The sequence below is a fragment of the Pungitius pungitius genome, chromosome 2 (genome assembly GCF_949316345.1).
Source record: "Pungitius pungitius chromosome 2, fPunPun2.1, whole genome shotgun sequence".
NCBI classification, from domain to species: Eukaryota; Metazoa; Chordata; class Actinopteri; order Perciformes; family Gasterosteidae; genus Pungitius; species Pungitius pungitius.
The window spans coordinates 33,049,957-33,068,124 of record NC_084901.1 but is presented as its reverse complement, the minus strand read 5'-3'; the positions used below and the strand labels follow the sequence as shown (position 1 = coordinate 33,068,124).

At 44.4% G+C, this 18,168-nt stretch overlaps 3 protein-coding genes across 5 annotated transcripts; 2 read left to right on the top strand and 1 right to left on the bottom strand.

Moving 5' to 3' along the window:
• The first annotated feature begins 409 nt into the window (after positions 1-409).
• Positions 410-9,249, top strand: rlim (ring finger protein, LIM domain interacting). The gene is made up of 4 exons (XM_037461067.2): positions 410-650; positions 1,679-1,906; positions 5,032-5,139; positions 5,218-9,249. Exons 2-4 carry the CDS (start codon positions 1,738-1,740, stop codon positions 7,458-7,460), a joined length of 2,520 nt encoding a protein of 839 aa, XP_037316964.2. The 5' UTR covers positions 410-650; positions 1,679-1,737; the 3' UTR covers positions 7,461-9,249.
• Positions 9,250-9,735: 486 nt separating this feature from the next.
• glod5 (glyoxalase domain containing 5) lies at positions 9,736-11,905 on the top strand. 3 transcript variants are annotated; one of them, XM_037462672.2, is made up of 4 exons: positions 9,736-9,980; positions 10,371-10,424; positions 10,809-10,964; positions 11,122-11,905. In XM_037462672.2, exons 1-4 carry the CDS (start codon positions 9,843-9,845, stop codon positions 11,263-11,265), a joined length of 492 nt encoding a protein of 163 aa, XP_037318569.2. In that variant the 5' UTR covers positions 9,736-9,842; the 3' UTR covers positions 11,266-11,905. The 3 variants fall into 3 exon arrangements, with proteins under 3 accessions (XP_037318569.2, XP_037318568.2, XP_037318567.2); XM_037462671.2 differs by having other exon boundaries at positions 9,738-9,938; positions 10,371-10,523; positions 11,122-11,903; XM_037462670.2 differs by having other exon boundaries at positions 9,742-9,980; positions 10,371-10,523; positions 11,122-11,901.
• A 1,175-nt stretch (positions 11,906-13,080) lies between these two features.
• irg1l (immunoresponsive gene 1, like) lies at positions 13,081-17,672 on the bottom strand. The gene is made up of 6 exons (XM_037461576.2): positions 17,528-17,672; positions 17,232-17,286; positions 16,918-17,105; positions 16,529-16,621; positions 14,460-14,665; positions 13,081-14,230 (listed from the first exon to the last, which is right to left on the bottom strand). The coding sequence occupies exons 1-6, from the start codon at positions 17,543-17,545 to the stop codon at positions 13,309-13,311; spliced, it is 1,482 nt and encodes a 493-aa protein (XP_037317473.2). The 5' UTR covers positions 17,546-17,672; the 3' UTR covers positions 13,081-13,308.
• Between the last annotated feature and the right edge of the window lie 496 nt (positions 17,673-18,168).

Genomic DNA, 18,168 nt, shown 5'->3' with positions numbered 1-18,168 from the left:
GTGGAAATTAAAAATCATGATGTGGGATACAACACTGCCTTAGGCCTGACTGTACACAACAATATGTTGTCAAACAATAGGAACTAAACCCAGTAACGAATTAATGGCACAAAACAGTCACATGGTGTTTCAGTAGCTGTACGTTCTTTACGTTTTCAGGCATTCTCTCCTTTGTTCAAGAAGATAAATCATGCACAATTATGAACAGTGGACAGTTTTTTTTTAATTCTGCGGAAGAAAAAAAAAGTATTTGCAAGTACCACCGCATCGTGACGCTACAGCTCCACAGTGACACACCGTCCAACACAAACATCCTCTTTCTATCGCTGTTCTCCGAGGAAAGAGAGCCCTTGTGGCCCCGAATTTAGTCTTCCAGGCGTAACCACTCACCCAAGCCCGCTCGCCCTCATTGGCAGACGTGAACTCGAGCCCTCCAGCCGCGGGTGTTGCAGCGCCTGTGTCTGCCTGGAAGGCAACACCCAGGGATCATGGTCCATGAGGCCAGTTTCCGGAAGATCATTGTAGCCTTCCTTAAAGAAAGAAAATGGAATCCTGAAATCGTAGTTAGCTAAACAGTCGAGCAATTCTGAGAGAATATTAGAGGAACAAATTGGAAGTACGATTACATTGCTACAAACATTATTGAACAGGTAATGTGCCAAACATTTGATGACAGAGTTTATAGTCCCTGTGATTACCGTTACATGCATTAGCTAGCTAATTTTAGCTTGTTTGCTCTGGTCGTGAACGTCATTGGTTGACGTTGCTTGCTAAGTTAGCTTGTGATGCCAAAGGAAATGCTCGTGTTTTTCTCCGTATCGACAAACAATATTAATATCAAGTTTACGGCCTGTTTCCTAACACACAGCGATTTGTGTTAAAATAATATTTACGTCAGGGCAATTGGACAGAGGACACAATCAGGAAGTCACTGGCCAAGTTAGCTTTAGCTAATGTAAGACATGGAGGCTAACTAGCTCAAGCGCAGTGGAAGCTTTAGACAGACGGGCTTGTTTGGTCTATTAAGACGCCAGTTTTTAGCCGACAACACACATGCTAATGTATCACATTCATCCAATCGCTAGTCCTTCTCGATGCCCTTTATCTGTTACTATAAAGAATTGGTTCTCCTGTTCTCATCATTATGATTTTTAGTTGTCAGTGTTTTGAAACCGTGGAAGTTACAATACTAGCTAGCTAGCTAGCTGGTGAACGTAAACCAAGCTAACGTTAGATGATGCCATTTTGTTTTCTATTTGGACTTTGTCAAACACACTGCTTTCCCCTGTGATCTAGAAATACACAAACCGTCAAAGCATACACACGCGTTGTAGCTATTGAATAGCGGCATTATCTGTTGTCTTCGGGATACCTACGTGGGGTCAAACGCAATGGCCCAGCTAGCCTTAGCTGTGTTGTGTTTTTATGGTAACTGGTGCAGGGTTGCATTGTGTTGCTGCAATTAGAGTTTTCCCTTAATGACTATTTCCCTGGCTTGTTGTAATATCGGAGACAGTAGGTAACGTCAATACACTTGCATTATTTTCATCTTAGCTAACAGAGTGGATACAAGACATGTCATGAGTCTTTGTTGATTAACCCATGTTGCATCACCCAACCATGTTTAATAATATGAAGAGCTTATTTGATGACTTTATCTAATTTGTTTTTGATGCAGCGGCTGGATCTTGCTGAAGATTGGAGAGCATTCCCTCGACCTCCCTCCCCTCTACATCAATGGAAGGGTCTGACAGTCTAGAGCAAAGTGGCAGTGACCAGCCAGAGTCACAACGCAGGAGGCAGCTGGACCGCCTGGACAGGGAGGAGGCCTTCTACCAGTTTGTCAACAATCTAAGTGATGAGGACTATCGTCTCATGAGGGACAACAATCTTTTGGGCACCCCGGGTAATAAACCTTTTAAATCTAATTACACCTTTAGTCGTGCGACCGCAATCTCTGACGGTGGAAATGTTGACATTTGTACCTCAAAGACCGGGCCGGATATCAGTACTCGCTGCATTCTACCTACGTATTCAGTGTGAATTACAGTTTTAAACCGAGTCACTCCACGCCTGTCCAGCTAATGGTTTTACTAAGCGTGTGAGTAATTTATCTAAAACTCTTTATGTGCACTCTTTTTCAAGAGCAACTTATTGTCATTGATTTACAGTATTGTCCTTTAGTTGTGTTTAAAGAACCAAATCCCTCTATCGGCCAATGCAGTACAAACAGTAACGCTGGTTCTTTTTTGTTTTGTGGACACATTTTCTGCAAGAATTTATTTTTGTGAAAGTTGGATCTCCTGACTGAATTCCCACAGCAATCTTTTTCTGGTGCTGCCCATACATGAGCCCCACCCAGGCTGCATTTGTGTGTTGCACATGGCTTTATTTCAGACTTGTGATCAAAACATTTGCTCAAGCGTTGTAGAGTTTAAAAGTTAAGTCAAAAGATATAAGTTACTATTACAGGCAAAATATTGATCAAATTAAACGAGCTTTGTTTTTGTGTGTATTTATGTACACACTTTATTTCAAATATGCATTTTGTCCTAAGATTTCTTTTTTTTGAAAGTTTGTTAATCATAACAGACATTTAAAGCCTCATCTAAAACGCTCAGTATATATATTAGACTATAAAAGACTTGGTGGCCAACTTTATTATGACATCATAATGTTGCATGAAGGTTCTGCGGATGATTATTCAAGGCTATAACACAGGAGTTGTGACCATGTTTAACTCTAGATTGGATACTGAATTGGTGACACTAATCTCGCATGCCCACCTTGGAACACACACTGCTGTCATGTGATGTTTGGAAATGACGTATCCCTGTTTTGGAGTAAGTAGCTTCTCAGCAGCAAAATCAACATTTGATACTTTATCTAAAGAAACAGCTACACCTTTTAGTTCTTGTAGAATCCACTTTCTAAGAAGATACATACAATGTATTTTACTACATCTTTTTTTCTTGCAGTTGACTTAAAAACTAACAATTTAAAACAGCAAAGCATACAAGACAAGTCAAATGCATTTTGTTTAAATATACCAGAAAATTAGCACCTTTGCAATATATACCTCAAAAACCTTTTATTCTTAGACCCTCCCTTTGGAATGAGGCAACACTCCCAGGGTGTTTCTCAAAGTTAAGGATGCCTCCTTGGTAGGACTAGTCCAAGTTGGGGCCTATAGAGTCCGGTTAAGTCTACTTCCTAGCATTCCGAGAACACACATTTTAATGGTCAAGCTGGTGTAGAGAGGAATTGTACGCGTTTTACATTTTACTATTTACCATAGTTAATTACATTACTGTTCCTCATATCTTGTAGAAATATTGATTTGAACACAATATAATCAGGGATTTGTGCAATTATTTAGCCCCTATTCCACAAAATTGATATGAAAATGGACTTGCTACTCCCTTTTAGTAAATAGCCTTGATGAATGACTCTGTTGCTCCTTTTCAATTCTATACTTTTATATCATGTCGTTTTCGATCCAATAGTGACGGTTCAGCAACTGGATTGGCCATTTCTCGCCTCAAGTTTGATTAGAAAAACAGTACTGCTGAGGTCAACTTACTCAAAGTTTGCCATTATACCTCAAATGTTTCAAAATCCGGGGACATGAACTGCATTATGCGCATAAGATAATGGGTCGCAGAGGATGCACACACACACACCTACTTGACGTCCCCTGAACAAAGTTAGTAAGTCCTCTGTAGAGTTCAAAGGATCGTCGACATTGGAACAGTTCTTTTTTTTTTCTTTTCTTCCTCTAACGACCTTGAAATTCAGCAATTAAAGGATCCTTCTTTGATTTTGAGAAACACCCACTTGTCTTGATCTTGTCCTTTTTTCATCCTTCCGTCTGAAACAAGTCGCCAATCTGCCACAGCAGGTTTTTACAAAGTGTGAGAAGGGTTACCCAAGATGGCTTTGATTTTTGACCGGTCCTCTACTCCGCCACTTCGTCCACACTGTTCAGTTCCAACCTCATCACCGAGCTGGCCTTCCTTAACAGCTTGTTGAAACTGCTGACCTCCAGGCCTTGCTGCCACCTCTCCAGCATGCCACCACGACGAACAGAGCACTGGCTACTCCAGACTGATAGAAGATCTGCACGCCAGAACACTGAAGGACCCGAGTCTCCTCAGGAACCACAGTCTGCTCAGTCCCTTCCAAAGGTGTTGTGAGTCCAGTCCAGTTTTTTATTGATTTGGACGCCGTGATACTTGTTTGAGTCCAACCCACTCCACTTCCTCTTCTTGGATGACAACCAGGACTGCAGGGCTCCTGCTCCTCCTCAAGTCCACAACAAGGTCATTGGCATTGCTGATATTAAGCTTCAGGTGATTGTTGTTGTATCATGGGATACAAAGCAGTACTCTGGAAAAAGAAATACACTAGTCCAAAAGGAAGGTAGCATGTTTCTCTTTATTAATTATTAAATGGAATCATACATCTAACAAAATATATTATGAGTTTGGGCAGAACAAACCGCCCACATAAAAACAACTGTCCACCAATATTCATTCAGTAACATGCAGCTGTGAATTTAATGAATCAACACGCATTACCCCCACGATTTATGTCCAACAGCTATGACCCTAATTACCATAAAGTTATCTTTCTTCTTCCCAACTACACCCATGTTACTCAAGCTATTCTTCTTCTATGGCTACGCACAAGACCAGACTGACACGCACAGGACTGACTGCCAACAAGCAAACTGCAGTTTAAAATCCCAATTGAGATGCATACTTTGCATGTCCATAATAGTGCAATGCTACTGTGGATTCAGACATACTCACTGCTTCCCTGTGCTGACATCTGAAATAGGAAAATGTTTGTACTAATGCAAGGAGTTCATCTTTCAATCCCTCCCAGCATCTGCAAATGTCTTTCTTCCCTCGAACATTGGCGGTCAGACTAGAAAAGAGGAAGTGTAATAAACACTTAAAAAGCTTCAAGTGATGTGTTTATTTTCTTTTCTGATATTAGTCTCTTCTTTCGTAATGTGTCTTTCAGGAGAGGTGACCGAGGATGAGCTGTTTAGTAGACTTCAGCAAATAAAGGATGGTCCAGATCAGCACCGCACCAATGCTCCCAACACTGAAAGTGTAGAAGATCCAGTTGGTAAGTTTGCCTAGTTTGGACTTATCTAATGTCAAATTCAGATATGATTTGTCACTTGTTACCTCTTTTGATTTTCAGAACCGCCAGAAAACTCTGAGGATCCTGCCAATGGGGACAGTCTCTTAGACTGGCTGAACACAGTGAGGCGCACAGGCAACACAACCAGAACTGGTCATCGTGGAAACCAGTCATGGCGGGCCGTGAGCCAGACCAATCCAAACAGTGGCGATTTTCGCTTCAGCCTGGAAATCAGTGTGAATCGTAATCTGGCTGAACAGCAGGCAGCGGGGGAAGGGGAGCAGGAGTCCCAAGAAGAGTCTCCAGAGGGTCAAGAAGTGGTGCCGAATGGTGATCCCCAGGGGTCTGTTTCGGAACCCGAAACCCAGGTGTCCGGGGTGGAACCCCAGGTTCCCACTGCGGCTCTCCAGGTTCCCACTGCGGATCCCCAGGTTCCCACTGCGGCTCTCCAGGTTCCCACTGCGGCTCTCCAGGTTCCCACTGCGGCTCTCCAGGTTCCCACTGCGGCTCTCCAGGTTCCCACTGCGGCTCTCCAGGTTCCCACTGCGGAACCCCAGGTGTCCACTGCGGAACCCCAGGTGTCCACTGCGGAACCCCAGGTGTCCACTGCGGAACCCCAGGTGTCTACTGCGGAACCCCAGGTGTCCACTGCGGAACCCCAGGTGTCCACTGCGGAACCCCAGGTGTCTACTGCGGAACCCCAGGTGTCCACTGCGGAACCCCAGGTGTCCACTGCGGAACCCCAGGTGTCTACTGCGGAACCCCAGGTGTCCACTGCGGAACCCCAGGTGTCCACTGCGGATCCCCAGGTGTCCACTGCGGATCCCCAGGTGTCCATTGCGGATCCCCAACTGATTATTGCTGCACCCCAGATAACCATTGCCGATCCCAATAGGACCATGATCGACACACAGTTGTCCATTGCTGATCCCGCGGTCCCCATTGTAGAACCACAGGTGCCCATGGAGTTAGAAGTAGTGGAAGAACCCATGGTTGAGGAATTGGGTGTCATTTTAGGACCACAGGCTGAAATACAAGAGGTTTCACAAGAGGTTTTTGGAGAACCACCCTGGTCACCTGTCACCCTAACGGTACAGTCACCGCTTTCCCCTTTACCCCGCAGAGGACAAAGGAGAGCCCGCAGCCGCAGTCCAGAACCTCGCAGGACTAGGGCGCGTACAGCCAGGAGCCGCTCCCCTCTCAATCTGGATCAACGTAATTCAAATAACGCTCACAGTGCCCAAGGCCTCGACTCTCCCACACATGTGCCTCAAGTGGAGGGAAGTTCTCGGACTCGACAACATGTTCCTTCTCGGCAAAGCGCTGCTGACGGTGATGTTCAGCAATCTCGTGCGGGTGCAGAAACGGTCCCAGAGCCCGGTAATGTGGCATCTCAGGAAGGAGAAGCTGCTGTGGGTGAAGGGGGCGCAGCAGGGCGCCGCCCCCCTACTATCATGCTCGATCTCCAGGTGCGGCGCGTGCGTCCAGGCGAATATCGCCAGCGGGACAGCATTGCCAGCCGAACCCGCTCGCGCTCCCAGAACTCGAACAACACATTCCTTTATGAGAGTGAACGTGGTGGATTTCGTAGGACTTTCTCGCGCTCCGAGCGTGCTGGTGTGAGGACCTACGTCAGCACTATTCGCATCCCCATCCGAAGAATCTCTGATGCAGGTTTGGGAGAGGCGACCTCAATGGCTCTCCAATCTATGATTAGGCAGATAATGACTGGTTTTGGTGAACTTGGCTACCTCATGGATTCCGACTCTGACTCTTCAGATTCAAACCGTGGGGCCGCCACACCTGCTGATCTGGCTGAAGCCCTCAACAACCCAGATGCTCCTCCCGCCGCTGTTGCTGATGTTGATGAGCCACCGGCGGCTACGGGAATCAGAGCAAGGACAGCTGAATCTGAAATTGATGAGGGCCTTCCAACCGCTCCACCCCCCTCTGGGGGCAGGGCTCGGCCTAGACCCCCCATCAGCCTGGAGGAGCCGAGCTCATTGCCCTTCCTCCGTCTTGCCCACTTCTTCCTCCTAAATGATGACGACGAGGACCAGCCCCAAGGGCTAACCAAAGAGCAGATTGACAACCTCTCAATGCGCAACTTTGGTGAGAGCGATGCCTTGCAGACTTGCAGCGTGTGCATAACGGAATATGCGGAAGGCAACAAGCTACGAAAGCTGCCCTGCTCTCACGAGTATCACGTGCACTGCATCGATCGCTGGCTCTCCGAAAACTCCACTTGCCCCATCTGCCGCAGGGCGGTCCTGGTATCTGCCAACAGAGAGAGTGTGGTGTAGCTTGTTAAAAGACTGTAGGCCTTTTGTCTCAACCTAAGTAATCAAATGTACCAAGTCCAAAAGAGGCTTTGAATGTGTCTCCAATGTTGAAATGTTTTCCCTTCATGCCATATGGGACTTTGATCACAATGCTTTCACAGGTTTGACTTGGGCTGCTCCATACAGTGACCCATGGACATATTCAGTCTTAAGACATTTACTATTGCAGTCCAAAGTTAGGCACAAGCAATGCATGCTGTTTGAATCAACTTGTAGTGACCAAGCAGTCTGTTGCATTGCATCAAGCCACACAAGCAGACTGCTGTCTCTTAAAGAATCCCCTGGTAATAAATACTGCACATCTGCAGGTAGTTGCAGCACATCTGCTCTTTTCTATTGACTCTAAATGGCGCCTTATGTACCAGAGGTTGGGTATTGGTACAGTTCTTAGTTCCACAAGTTCAAAGTATTAGCTGTAAATACGCTTGTAAAAATAAGTTTCAATCATACTTTGTATTAGTGAATTTGGTTTTGAATTGTATATCCTATAAAGATTAGGGTTGTTTTAGCCGCGAAATACTCTCAGAATTTGCTGTTGAACCGATGGGTGATATTTGTGTACCCAGCAGAAATATTGAAAATGTCCAAAGGATGTAGGACACAATTGGGTTTTCCATTAACAGTGTGACTTGTGCTTTCCCTTTTTTGTTCACTTAAAAGAAACAATCTACAGTTTTGAGGTGACATTTTGATTTTTGTACAGAAGCAGGAGAAAGATGAGTCAAACCAGGCTAGTTTATCTAAAGTTTATTTTGGAATCATAGCATCTTTATTTTCTTGATCATTGAAACAATTGAGTAGCATTCTTTTCAGAAATGAAAAAATGACTTAATATTGGATGTCAATATTGAGTTCATATCAAGTCGTTGGCATGTAAATTTACTCACCTCAAAAATCCTCTCACGGGCATGACATGTAAAACAATTTGAACATAAGTGTTTCTCCCCAAATGTAAAAAGATACTTACTTTATAATGTACAACAATGATTTGCCAGTCATCTATTATCTACTAGTCTGATTCCTCCTTTTCCCACTAACATATTGGATTGTCTTTAATTGATTGAACTAAGTTTTCCAAGATGTCATTTGTACTGATTGAAATGACTTCAAAAGAAATGTCACCTACAACAAGATCTCTTACCTGGAGGTCCGCCACAATGTACACACGACAACGTTATTTATTAAAGGGTTTGAGTGTTGCACATTTATCAATTCACACCGTTGCCCTTCTGTCATAGTAAAGCTCCAGTAGAAGGAGGATCACCCACTGGGACGCCTCCAGTCCCACGAGCAGATATCAGTGTGCAATACATGCTATAGTGAAATACAAACCATGATATAAATATATGCTATTGTTAAAAAAATGTTGTTAATGGCTAAAATCTTAAATGAAGACTCATTTCTCTTTTTAAATGTGTTGAAGTTATTTTGAAGTTCTGTAGGTTTTTAATCACGCTGTTGATCAGGGACACCGGCTAAAGTTAAGAAAGGGTCGTCACTAATAACGCCATCCTGTCATGTTTCTTGTTCCACTGTTTGATGTCATTGCCACAGTTATTACTTCCCTTGTGGGACATAAAAGTTTCAATGCAAGACAGCCATTGTTGAATAACATAAATATGTAAATGAAATGTATGTTCCCTCTTAAGCCATTCTTTAGTTTGGGCCTTGTTCTGTGTCACCCAGTGCGGTATGTTAACTGGGTGTTAAATGAAACTAACCGCTGAATTAAACAAGTTATGCTACAAAATGCATCGTAGGTATGCATTCTTTACACTCTCTGCGAAGGGGGGTAGTTTTATTCTGCGATAATACATTGAGCTATTATCTTATCAACAGCTCTATTGAAGCATTCTAAATATTTTATTTTTGCACTTTTGGTTTCATCTGACATTGATTTCTTTTTTTCCCCTCACAACCCCTTCATTCTTTTGCTTTTTAGGAATTGAATTAGTCACATTTACACAGTAGGGGATGATTTGTGATCAGTGTTCTTAGCATTAAAGATCCCACCCATATTCCTGGCTGTGTGCTTGGGCTCGTTGTCCTGAGGTCCAGATCGCATCATTGAGGATGTCTCTGTAAATTCATCTTTCCCTCAACCCTGATATCTCCCAGTTCCTCCTGCTGACAAACACCCCCACAGCCTGATGCTGCCCCACCATGCGTCACCGTAGGGATGCCACTGGCCAGCAGTGAAATATAGATAATCTCATCCATTTTGGAATAAGGCTGTAACATAACAAAATGTGGAAAAAGTGAAGCGCTGTTAATAATGTACGGATGCCCTGTATTTGAGGCACTTGGCCACTTACTCTTGAAGAATAACGCTTCTGACTCGTTATGGCCAACCACGTGTTGCAGCAAGTTCACAGTCCACAGGTGAAGCAACCCGGAAGAGACGGTGTCACGGAGCCGGGAAGGATGGCGCTGCTGAGGGTGGGGACTCCATTGTTGCACCTTCAGAGGAACAGTCTCAATGTAATTCAATCAACTACCTGATTGTTTGGATAACCACCAATGTTACATTTATTTTCTTATCGACACTTTCCAGCCTTTAAGTGACTTTGTACGGGCAAAAGTGGCGTCACCGGCAGACCGTTAAGGGTTTACTGTGGAGAGACCGTTACCACGGTAACCAGCTGACTGCGTTCGCATAACGTTACCTCAGCGGCACTTAAACACGTGAGGGGTGAAGCCGTGAGCTAGCTCGTTGCTAGCTTACGGTTTGCTAATCGGTTCAGGAAGTCCACCGGTCAGTTGCTCACAGGATGCCGTACACATGTATGACCACGCAGCGGCGCTGTTGATCTGGATCGATGTGTTGGCCTTGTTATTATCACTCGAACGTGTTTGTCTTATTTCTTGCAGAATGTCTACATCCAAAGACTTGGAGTTAGAGGAAAACAATCCTGTCCAATCCAAGTGAGCCGTCTCGATCATTTGGTTCTTACAGTGAAAAGTGTGACAGACACCATCAACTTCTACTCCTCGGTCCTTGGAATGGAGGTTGTCAGTTTCAAGGTGCATTGTGCATAAACAGGATGCATCATTAATGTTCATTTGAGTATTAGTAGACATGTGAGACTAGAATTTGCCAATAAATCATCTAAAATCGTCTTAATGTCCTTCATGCATTCCCATCGAGCAGGACAAGTTAAATAACTCATGTTTGGGTTTGAGAGAACCCCCACTAGATGTCAGGCTTGGATTGCATGCGGTTGATTGCATCCGTCTCCTCTCTGCGAGGGACTTGGAACTTTCAGACAATTTTTAAACATTCTCAAACGCTGTCTCCTCATTCTCAAGGGAACCCGTAAGGCCCTGGCCTTTGGGCAGCAGAGGTTTAACCTTCACCAGCTGGGTCAGGAGTTTGAGCCCAAAGCCAAGCATCCAACTGCAGGCTCTGCAGATCTGTGCCTCCTCACCAGAACCCCCCTGGCTACCGTAGCTGCACATCTGAAGGTTGTCCACCTGTCTCCCACGGACCGTCTTGAATTGCTAATGTCAATCATAAACGTGATGGTTACTCTTTTGAAACTGCCTGCCCTCTCAGCTTTACATGTCGCTTGGCTTGTCTTAACCACTGTACGTTTTCTTTTTTATTGTCCCTGCTGTGCAGGTTTGTGGGGTGCAGATCGAGGAAGGCCCGGTGGAAAGGAGCGGGGCCGTGGGAAACATCACCTCTCTTTACTTTAGAGATCCGGACCACAATCTCATCGAAGTGTCAAACTGTAAGCAGTCAACATCACAGGACACTTCTTAAGTTTCTTGAAGTCAATATTACCCCAAAATTAACATACTTTTCCCTGTCGCCTGGCAACATAGTTGTAGTTATGACTCCACAAAGGTGTCAAAAAATGCTGTTAGTCATTGTCATTATGTATTACTTTGTGATCAACAAATGACCCCTTTTCATTAGAGGTATATTTGGTTTTCATATGAAATAAATAAAAGATGAATACAACAATGGTTGTAAATGAACCCTACAGAATTAAATACATATGTAATAACAGATACATAACATAACCCTGTCAATGGATCGGTTTCTTATGTCTTATTTATTTTCAATTTATTTCCATTTGTTGAGAAAAACATGTGTGAATCCCCCCCTCCTGATTGTACACTTGTGTGATTTTGTTTGAAACCAACTTGCGACGTTCTGCGTTGTCATGGTTACCTATCACTTTTTCGTCAGTCGGTTGCGCGCAAACAATGATGATACTGAGCTAAATGTGTAAGCAAATAAAACGAGTGGCCCCGTGAAAGCAGAGTATTAAATGATAGATCATGAATTCCAATGGTAAATATAGTCCTCGAAACTATGTTGTAAATGTGCAAGACCTTAGTCCTGATTACTTTCTCCATCAATATTTACTTATGTTAATATTTAATCTGAACAGCCAAAGTCAATGTTCCATTTGAGCGGCCTATTCTTTGATATTTTAAATGTGAGGATTGTTAGTTCAGAATGAAAGTCTATTCCAGTCCATAAAAAAGTTTCAAACAAAGCAGAACAAGCAAAGGAAAGGAGCCAGAAACCAAACCTGTTCCAGGAAGTATGTTACAATTGTTACTTTGTTTGCCAAAATAATTTCTATAAATAGGAATGTCCACCAATTTAAAATGACATCATTCACCCACAATCCATCAAAACACCTGAGAATGTCACGGTTTGGTCTCTCTTCCTGTTTTAGTTTGAAGTTTCATGTTCCTTGTGGTCCTGGGTTAACTTCACTTCCTGCCTTGTCTTGTGATTGCTTGATTGTTTCCACCTGTGTCCAATCTGCACCTCCCTAGAGGCCACTCTGCCTGGGACTCTGCTGGCTTGGTTTGTGCTCTTGTGTCAACTGTGAGACCTGATATAGACAGGTGTGTGCATTTCTAAGCCAGGGAGTCCAAGGAAATATATGTAGACCACCGAGACAGAATTAAATCAAGGCGAAGATCTGGCAAAGGATACCGAAATCATTCAGCAGCATTAAATGTGCCAATGAGCGCCCTGTATCAACCAGAAATGGAAGATGTTTAGATTACATTACAACTCTGAATGTCCTTAAGCGGCCCAGCCAGAGCCCTGACGTGAACCCGGTTGAAGCAGGACAATATTCACATGCCCATTAGTGCCAAGTTTGCACATTTGAAACTAAAAAAACACCTTCAAGGGAATTTTGTGTGCACAGTAGATACTTATTGACTTTATTACTCTGCAAATCTCCGGTGGGTTTCATTCAAGTGAAAGGTACAAGAAAAACTGCGGACTTTACCTCGTTTTTAATGACTAACTGGCTGAGATTTGACGGGTAACTTTGTAAAACCCACTTCATTTCACGTATTAGTCACTCATTTTTACACCAGGATATCTTTATTTCTCGGAAAACACTGTTGTTTTTCCTTATACGGCTGTCGCTTGTGTTGAAATTAAAGTTTGGTCAGCACATTAATTACCCACAGTTTAGTTTTTTTGTCGGTACTTTTATTTAAAGAAAAACTCATTTATATTTGTTTAGTGAAATTTGACATTTAAAATGGACTTTTTATTGTATTTACTTGTATTTTTGGAATTTACAAGCATCAAGAATGAGCAATTTTATAAAACCACCAAAAATAGTATAAGATACAGCATTTCTTCATCTACATATTCTCTCATTGTCTTTTGCAATTTAACTAGATTGCACATTACAACTTTTTTCTTAAAGACATTGAATCAAACGGTACAATATAAATCTCTCCAGAACATGATTAATGACAGGGAACATTATGCCTACGGGATGTTTCAGTGTTTGCATGTGATCTATTCGTGTAGCTGTCAGTGCAGATGTGAGAGAAGGGCGCTGCAGTCCTCCCGCTTGTCCATCTCCTCCACCACATCAATCAGCGCCTCCACCTTCTCTGAGGGGAGCACAGCCCCTGCGTTGCTTCTGAACTTCTTCCTCAGGCTGTCGTTGGTCAGCGGGTTGCGCCAGTGACCGTAGAAGGTGTTGCAGCGTCCTCTCAGAACCTCACCCCCAACCAGTGTCACCTGGATTTCGCCATACATGCTGTTGAAGTTAGCCGGGTTGTCTTTGGGATGCTCAATGTGGACACGGCTCAGCAGAGCCAGCAGGTCAGGGCGTCTCATGGCAGCGGGTGAGAAGGACTGCACGGCCACCTCCCCGTCCAGGAGAGCGCTGCAGGCATTGAACTGGAAGGAGTGGCGGGCCTCATGCTCAGACTCAGGGAACGGCCTGTTGATGTACTTTGATTTGGGTACTCTGAGCAGGATTTCTTGGACTTTGGCTTGGGAAACAGTGCCGACCCGCACTAGAAGATTATGGACCGAGGCTGCAGCGTCTGCCACCCAATGCATCCCCAGATGTGCAGGGAAGCGCTTGAAGCCCATGTCCTGCTCCTCTAGCAGAAAGACGTGGCCGTCGGCCTCAGGTGAGGCTATACGCTGCGGCACATAGTCTTCGTAAAAAGCGCTGAAGCCGGCGACACCAGCGACGGCATCGAGGATCAGGGGACTCGCTTCAAGGCCTTGGGAGGCCAACAGAGCGGCCTCCAGCCCTAAGCGCGAGGCATTACCGATGTGAAGGGGTTTGGACTGAGTGGCTGCATTGGCCATCGGGGCTCCTGATAGAGAAGCAGCTATAGCCAAGGCATGACCGCACTGGGAGTCATCCAAAGACAAGAAGCGAGCGCACGCCGCCGCACTTCCCATGGTCCCCACCACAGTGGGAGGGTGAAACCTGGCGGGGAGAAGGACAAAAGGAAAAGACTTCTTACTTTTCTCTTGAGCTATATTCTCCTCAACGTGGCTTATTGTGCTAACACTACCCACAGTGCCCATGCTGTCCTTGACATGGACATAATGACACACTTCTCATGGCTCACAGACACCACTAAGAGGCTGCACGTTACACTGCACTGGCCACCTCCTAAAACCAGCCTTTTTGACTCATTTCATGAGGCGCTTACCTCTTTGGGATGTTGTGGGCCTCATCAGAGAACCTCATCAATCTCCCCTGGATCTCGATGCCGATATTGAATGCCAGCAGGAAGTCCAGACCGCTAGGTTTACTGTTAACAGGCATCATGTCACTGAGAGCTAACACAGCAGGAAGGACCGCTCCCGAGGGATGAGTGGCAGGGTGCCACGTATCATCAAAGTCCATGGAGTGAGTCTGCACACATCAAAAAACACGTTTGACTACAATGCTTCATGAAGCCACTTGTAAATTCTTTCATCTCCCTTCTACACTCACCGGCCACTTTATTAGGTACACCTGTCCAACTGCTCGTTAACACTTAATTTCTAAGCAGCCAATCACATGGCGGCATGTAGACATTGTCAAGACAATCTCCTGCAGTTCAAACCGAGCATCAGTATGGGGAAGAAAGGTGATTTGAGTGACTTTGAACGTGGCATGATTGTTGGTGCCAGAAGGGCTGGTATTTCAGAAACTGCTAATCTACTGGGATTTTCACGCACAACCATCTCTAGGGTTTACAGAGAATGGTCCAAAAAAGAAAAAACATCCAGTGAGCGGCAGTTCTGTGGGCGGAAATGCCTTGTTGATGCCAGAGGTCAGAGGAGAATGGCCAGACTGGTTCGAGCTGATAGAAGGGCAACAGTGACTCAAATAACCACCCGTTACAACCAAGGTGGGCATAAGAGCATCTCTGAACGCACAGTACGTCCAACTTTGAGGCAGATGGGCTACAGCAGCAGAAGACCACACCGGGTGCCACTCCTTTCAGCTAAGAACAGGAAACTGAGGCTACAATTTGCACAAGCTCATCGAAATTGGACAATAGAAGATTGGAAAAACGTTGCCTGGTCTGATGAGTCTCGATTTCTGCTGCGACATTCGGATGGTAGGGTCAGAATTTGGCGTCTACAACATGAAAGCATGGATCCATCCTGCCTTGTATCAACGGTTCAGGCTGGTGGTGGTGGTGTCATGGTGTGGGGAATATTTTCTTGGCACTCTTTGGGACCCTTGGTACCAATTGAGCATCGTTGCAACGCCACAGCCTACCTGAGTATTGTTGCTGACCATGTCCATCCCTTTATAACCACAATGTACCCAACTTCTGATGGCTACTTTCAGCAGGATAATGCGCCATGTCATAAAGCTGGAATCATCTCAGACTGGTTTCTTTAACATGACAATGAGTTCGCTGTACTCAAATGGCCTCCACAATCACCAGATCACAATCCAATAGAGCATCTTTGGGATGTGGTGGAACGGGAGATTCGCATCATGGATGTGCAGCCGACAAATCTGCGGCAACTGTGTGATGCCATCATGTCAATATGGACCAAACCCCCTGAGGAATGCTTCCAGCACCTTGTTGAATCTATGCCACGAAGAATTGAGGCAGTTCTGAAGGCAAAAGGGGGTCCAACCCGTTACTAGCATGGGGCACCTAATAAAGTGGCCGGTGAGTGTATGTTGACACTCACTGCAGCCCATATATTTGTATTGAGAAATCCACAATTTCCATTAAAGGCTTGAAGTGAATTAAGGTTTTTTTACCAAGGGGTGGACTGTCCAGAAAGTCTCCCAAACTGTTGATCGATTAGAAACACTATAATGTTTTTATTTATAAATGTCAGAGGTCAATCCCTACTGTTTGACTTTGAACGCCACTTGTCAGATTGGGCCAATCAAATACTCAATAATATTTGGGGAGAACATGAGCATTTAGACTCATCCCTTTTTTATCATCTTATTGGTCCATTCATTTTCTCTGTAAATGTTCCTGACTGTGACTGGCTGGTGTGGTTTTGATTCAGTGGAGTATTGAAATTCTTACACAACTTGAAGAGGAGGGACTCATCATTATGTGCCTTGAACTTTTCCAGCATAATAAACTTCTCATTTTAGCAGTAAAGCCAGCAGTCATGTCCCTCCGCACCTGGTGTGACATGACAAAAAACTTCCTTCCCAGTGATCAGGCTTGAATTTCAGTCCCTTTGTGTCGCTGAGTGCGTCTGTGGTGCACTGTGGACAATGGTGACCCCACGTGTTCATACTTACAGCCACTCCATTGACGAAGGCTGCCAGTGTCGGGGAGAGTCTGGTGCCCCCGCGGCCGTACACAGAGCTGATGGGATCAGGGGCATACATGTGCTGCAGGTAAACAGGCAGATGGTGGTCAGAAGGGTATTTCTTAACACAACAGTAAACGCTCCCAGTCTGTGTCCTCACACATGTATATAAAGGAATGTTACTTCATTTTAATCTTTAGTCAAAAGCTGAATAATTGATGTGTATTGTTGTCTTATAAATAACAGAAAAGGTTGAACGACTATGATGATCATTGTTCTCGTTTGAAGTCATTCTTCCCCACAGCTATCAAACTGGGTGCTAAGGTAAAGCAGCTTTGATCATGCTTGAGTGAAGACCATGAATTTAGTTTGACTCACCTGGCAGTGCTGCAGGACCAGCTGAAACACGTCTGTTGTGCTACCGATCAGACCGACTCCGATGCTGTCCAGAACCATCCTTTTGCTGCGGTGGAGCACGACGGGGGACAAGTGTTGGGGCTTTACTTTACTGATGAACCTCCCGTAGCTGGCTGTGACCGTGTCCTCCGGGGCAGGGCGCTCCAAGGCTGCAGGGGGGAGATGTGAGGAATGTAGTCGCCAAAGACAAGATTAGCCGTAAGTAACCGTGACAACGTTTAAAAGTGTTGTTTGTAATTCTGATTGAGACAGAAAGAGGATGAAGATCAGTTTACCTTCCACTGCAGACCGATGCAGTCCTCTGACAGCCCAAACTGGTCTCATGGTGTTCTACATACAGAAATATGTCTGTAAACAGCTACAATATTTGTAATTGCTGTTAAAGTACAAAGATATTTTATAGCTTTGAATTAAATCCTGCACTGGAAGTTAAACATTTTTAAGCAAGCTGCACTTTTGGGGGGGGAGGGGGGGGGGGTTGGCTATGCTTTTAATTTACTCAATCCTGAAGAGAATGTACAATTACATTATTAAAAATGATTAAAGTATATATCTATACAGATGTTAATACCTTTAATGTGGACATCATGGCTTCGGTCGGGTGTTGCTCTTCTCTTTTCTTAATTTTAGATGCGGCAGGTTTGCAGTCAACAGGTTGATGCAAAGATGCTGATGCTTCTCAGAATGAGAGGTCACCTGCATTTATAGTCAGTACCACAAAGGCCACTGAAACTAATCTGGGAGGGACAAGTAAGGCAGGTGTTTCCGCCACACAACCTGTTGAGTAAATTTAGGAATTGGTCATTGTCATCATCTTTATGTCATCATCACTATTCCTCAAGGTGGGTTCTTCAAGAAGGTTTCTTTGTCTAAGGAGGGAACGTGACGTCACCTGTGAGGTCACGGGTGGTGTTGGGAAATTTTGATGGGCTCCTCCTATGGGCAAGCAGAGGCTTTTTATGCCAAAGGGCCTTTGTTGGTAAGAACAAGTTCATCTGACAGAGTGTCTTCACCAGGTAAGACTTTCATTTCATTTGCTGTATTTATCATTTTCACAAAAATGTATTTCGTGTTCATGTTATGTTAGAAAAATAAAAGTAATTAATCAATGATGTTAAAATGCTGTTCACATGATCAAAATATCTACTGTTAGTTGACATCAAGTTAGTTATCCAACTAATGGCAAAATTAAACTTAATATAATAAAAATAG

What these genes read in the sequence shown, in the direction of transcription:
- rlim (XM_037461067.2), top strand. Translation starts at nt 1,738, where the DNA reads ATGGAAGGGTCTGACAGTCTAGAGCAAAGTGGCAGTGACCAGCCAGAG. An exon ending in CAATCTTTTGGGCACCCCGG is followed by an intron (nt 1,907 to 5,031) that starts GTAATAAACCTT and finishes TGTGTCTTTCAG; the next exon opens with GAGAGGTGACCGAGGATGAG. An exon ending in AAGTGTAGAAGATCCAGTTG is followed by an intron (nt 5,140 to 5,217) that starts GTAAGTTTGCCT and finishes TTTGATTTTCAG; the next exon opens with AACCGCCAGAAAACTCTGAG.
- irg1l (XM_037461576.2), bottom strand. An exon ending in CCTTCGTCAATGGAGTGGCT is followed by an intron (nt 14,666 to 16,528) that starts GTAAGTATGAAC and finishes TGATGTGTGCAG; the next exon opens with ACTCACTCCATGGACTTTGA. An exon ending in GCCCACAACATCCCAAAGAG is followed by an intron (nt 14,231 to 14,459) that starts GTAAGCGCCTCA and finishes TCTCCCCGCCAG; the next exon opens with GTTTCACCCTCCCACTGTGG.
- glod5 (XM_037462670.2), top strand. Translation starts at nt 9,843, where the DNA reads ATGGCCAACCACGTGTTGCAGCAAGTTCACAGTCCACAGGTGAAGCAA. An exon ending in TGGAGGTTGTCAGTTTCAAG is followed by an intron (nt 10,524 to 10,808) that starts GTGCATTGTGCA and finishes CTCATTCTCAAG; the next exon opens with GGAACCCGTAAGGCCCTGGC. An exon ending in CCGTAGCTGCACATCTGAAG is followed by an intron (nt 10,965 to 11,121) that starts GTTGTCCACCTG and finishes CCTGCTGTGCAG; the next exon opens with GTTTGTGGGGTGCAGATCGA.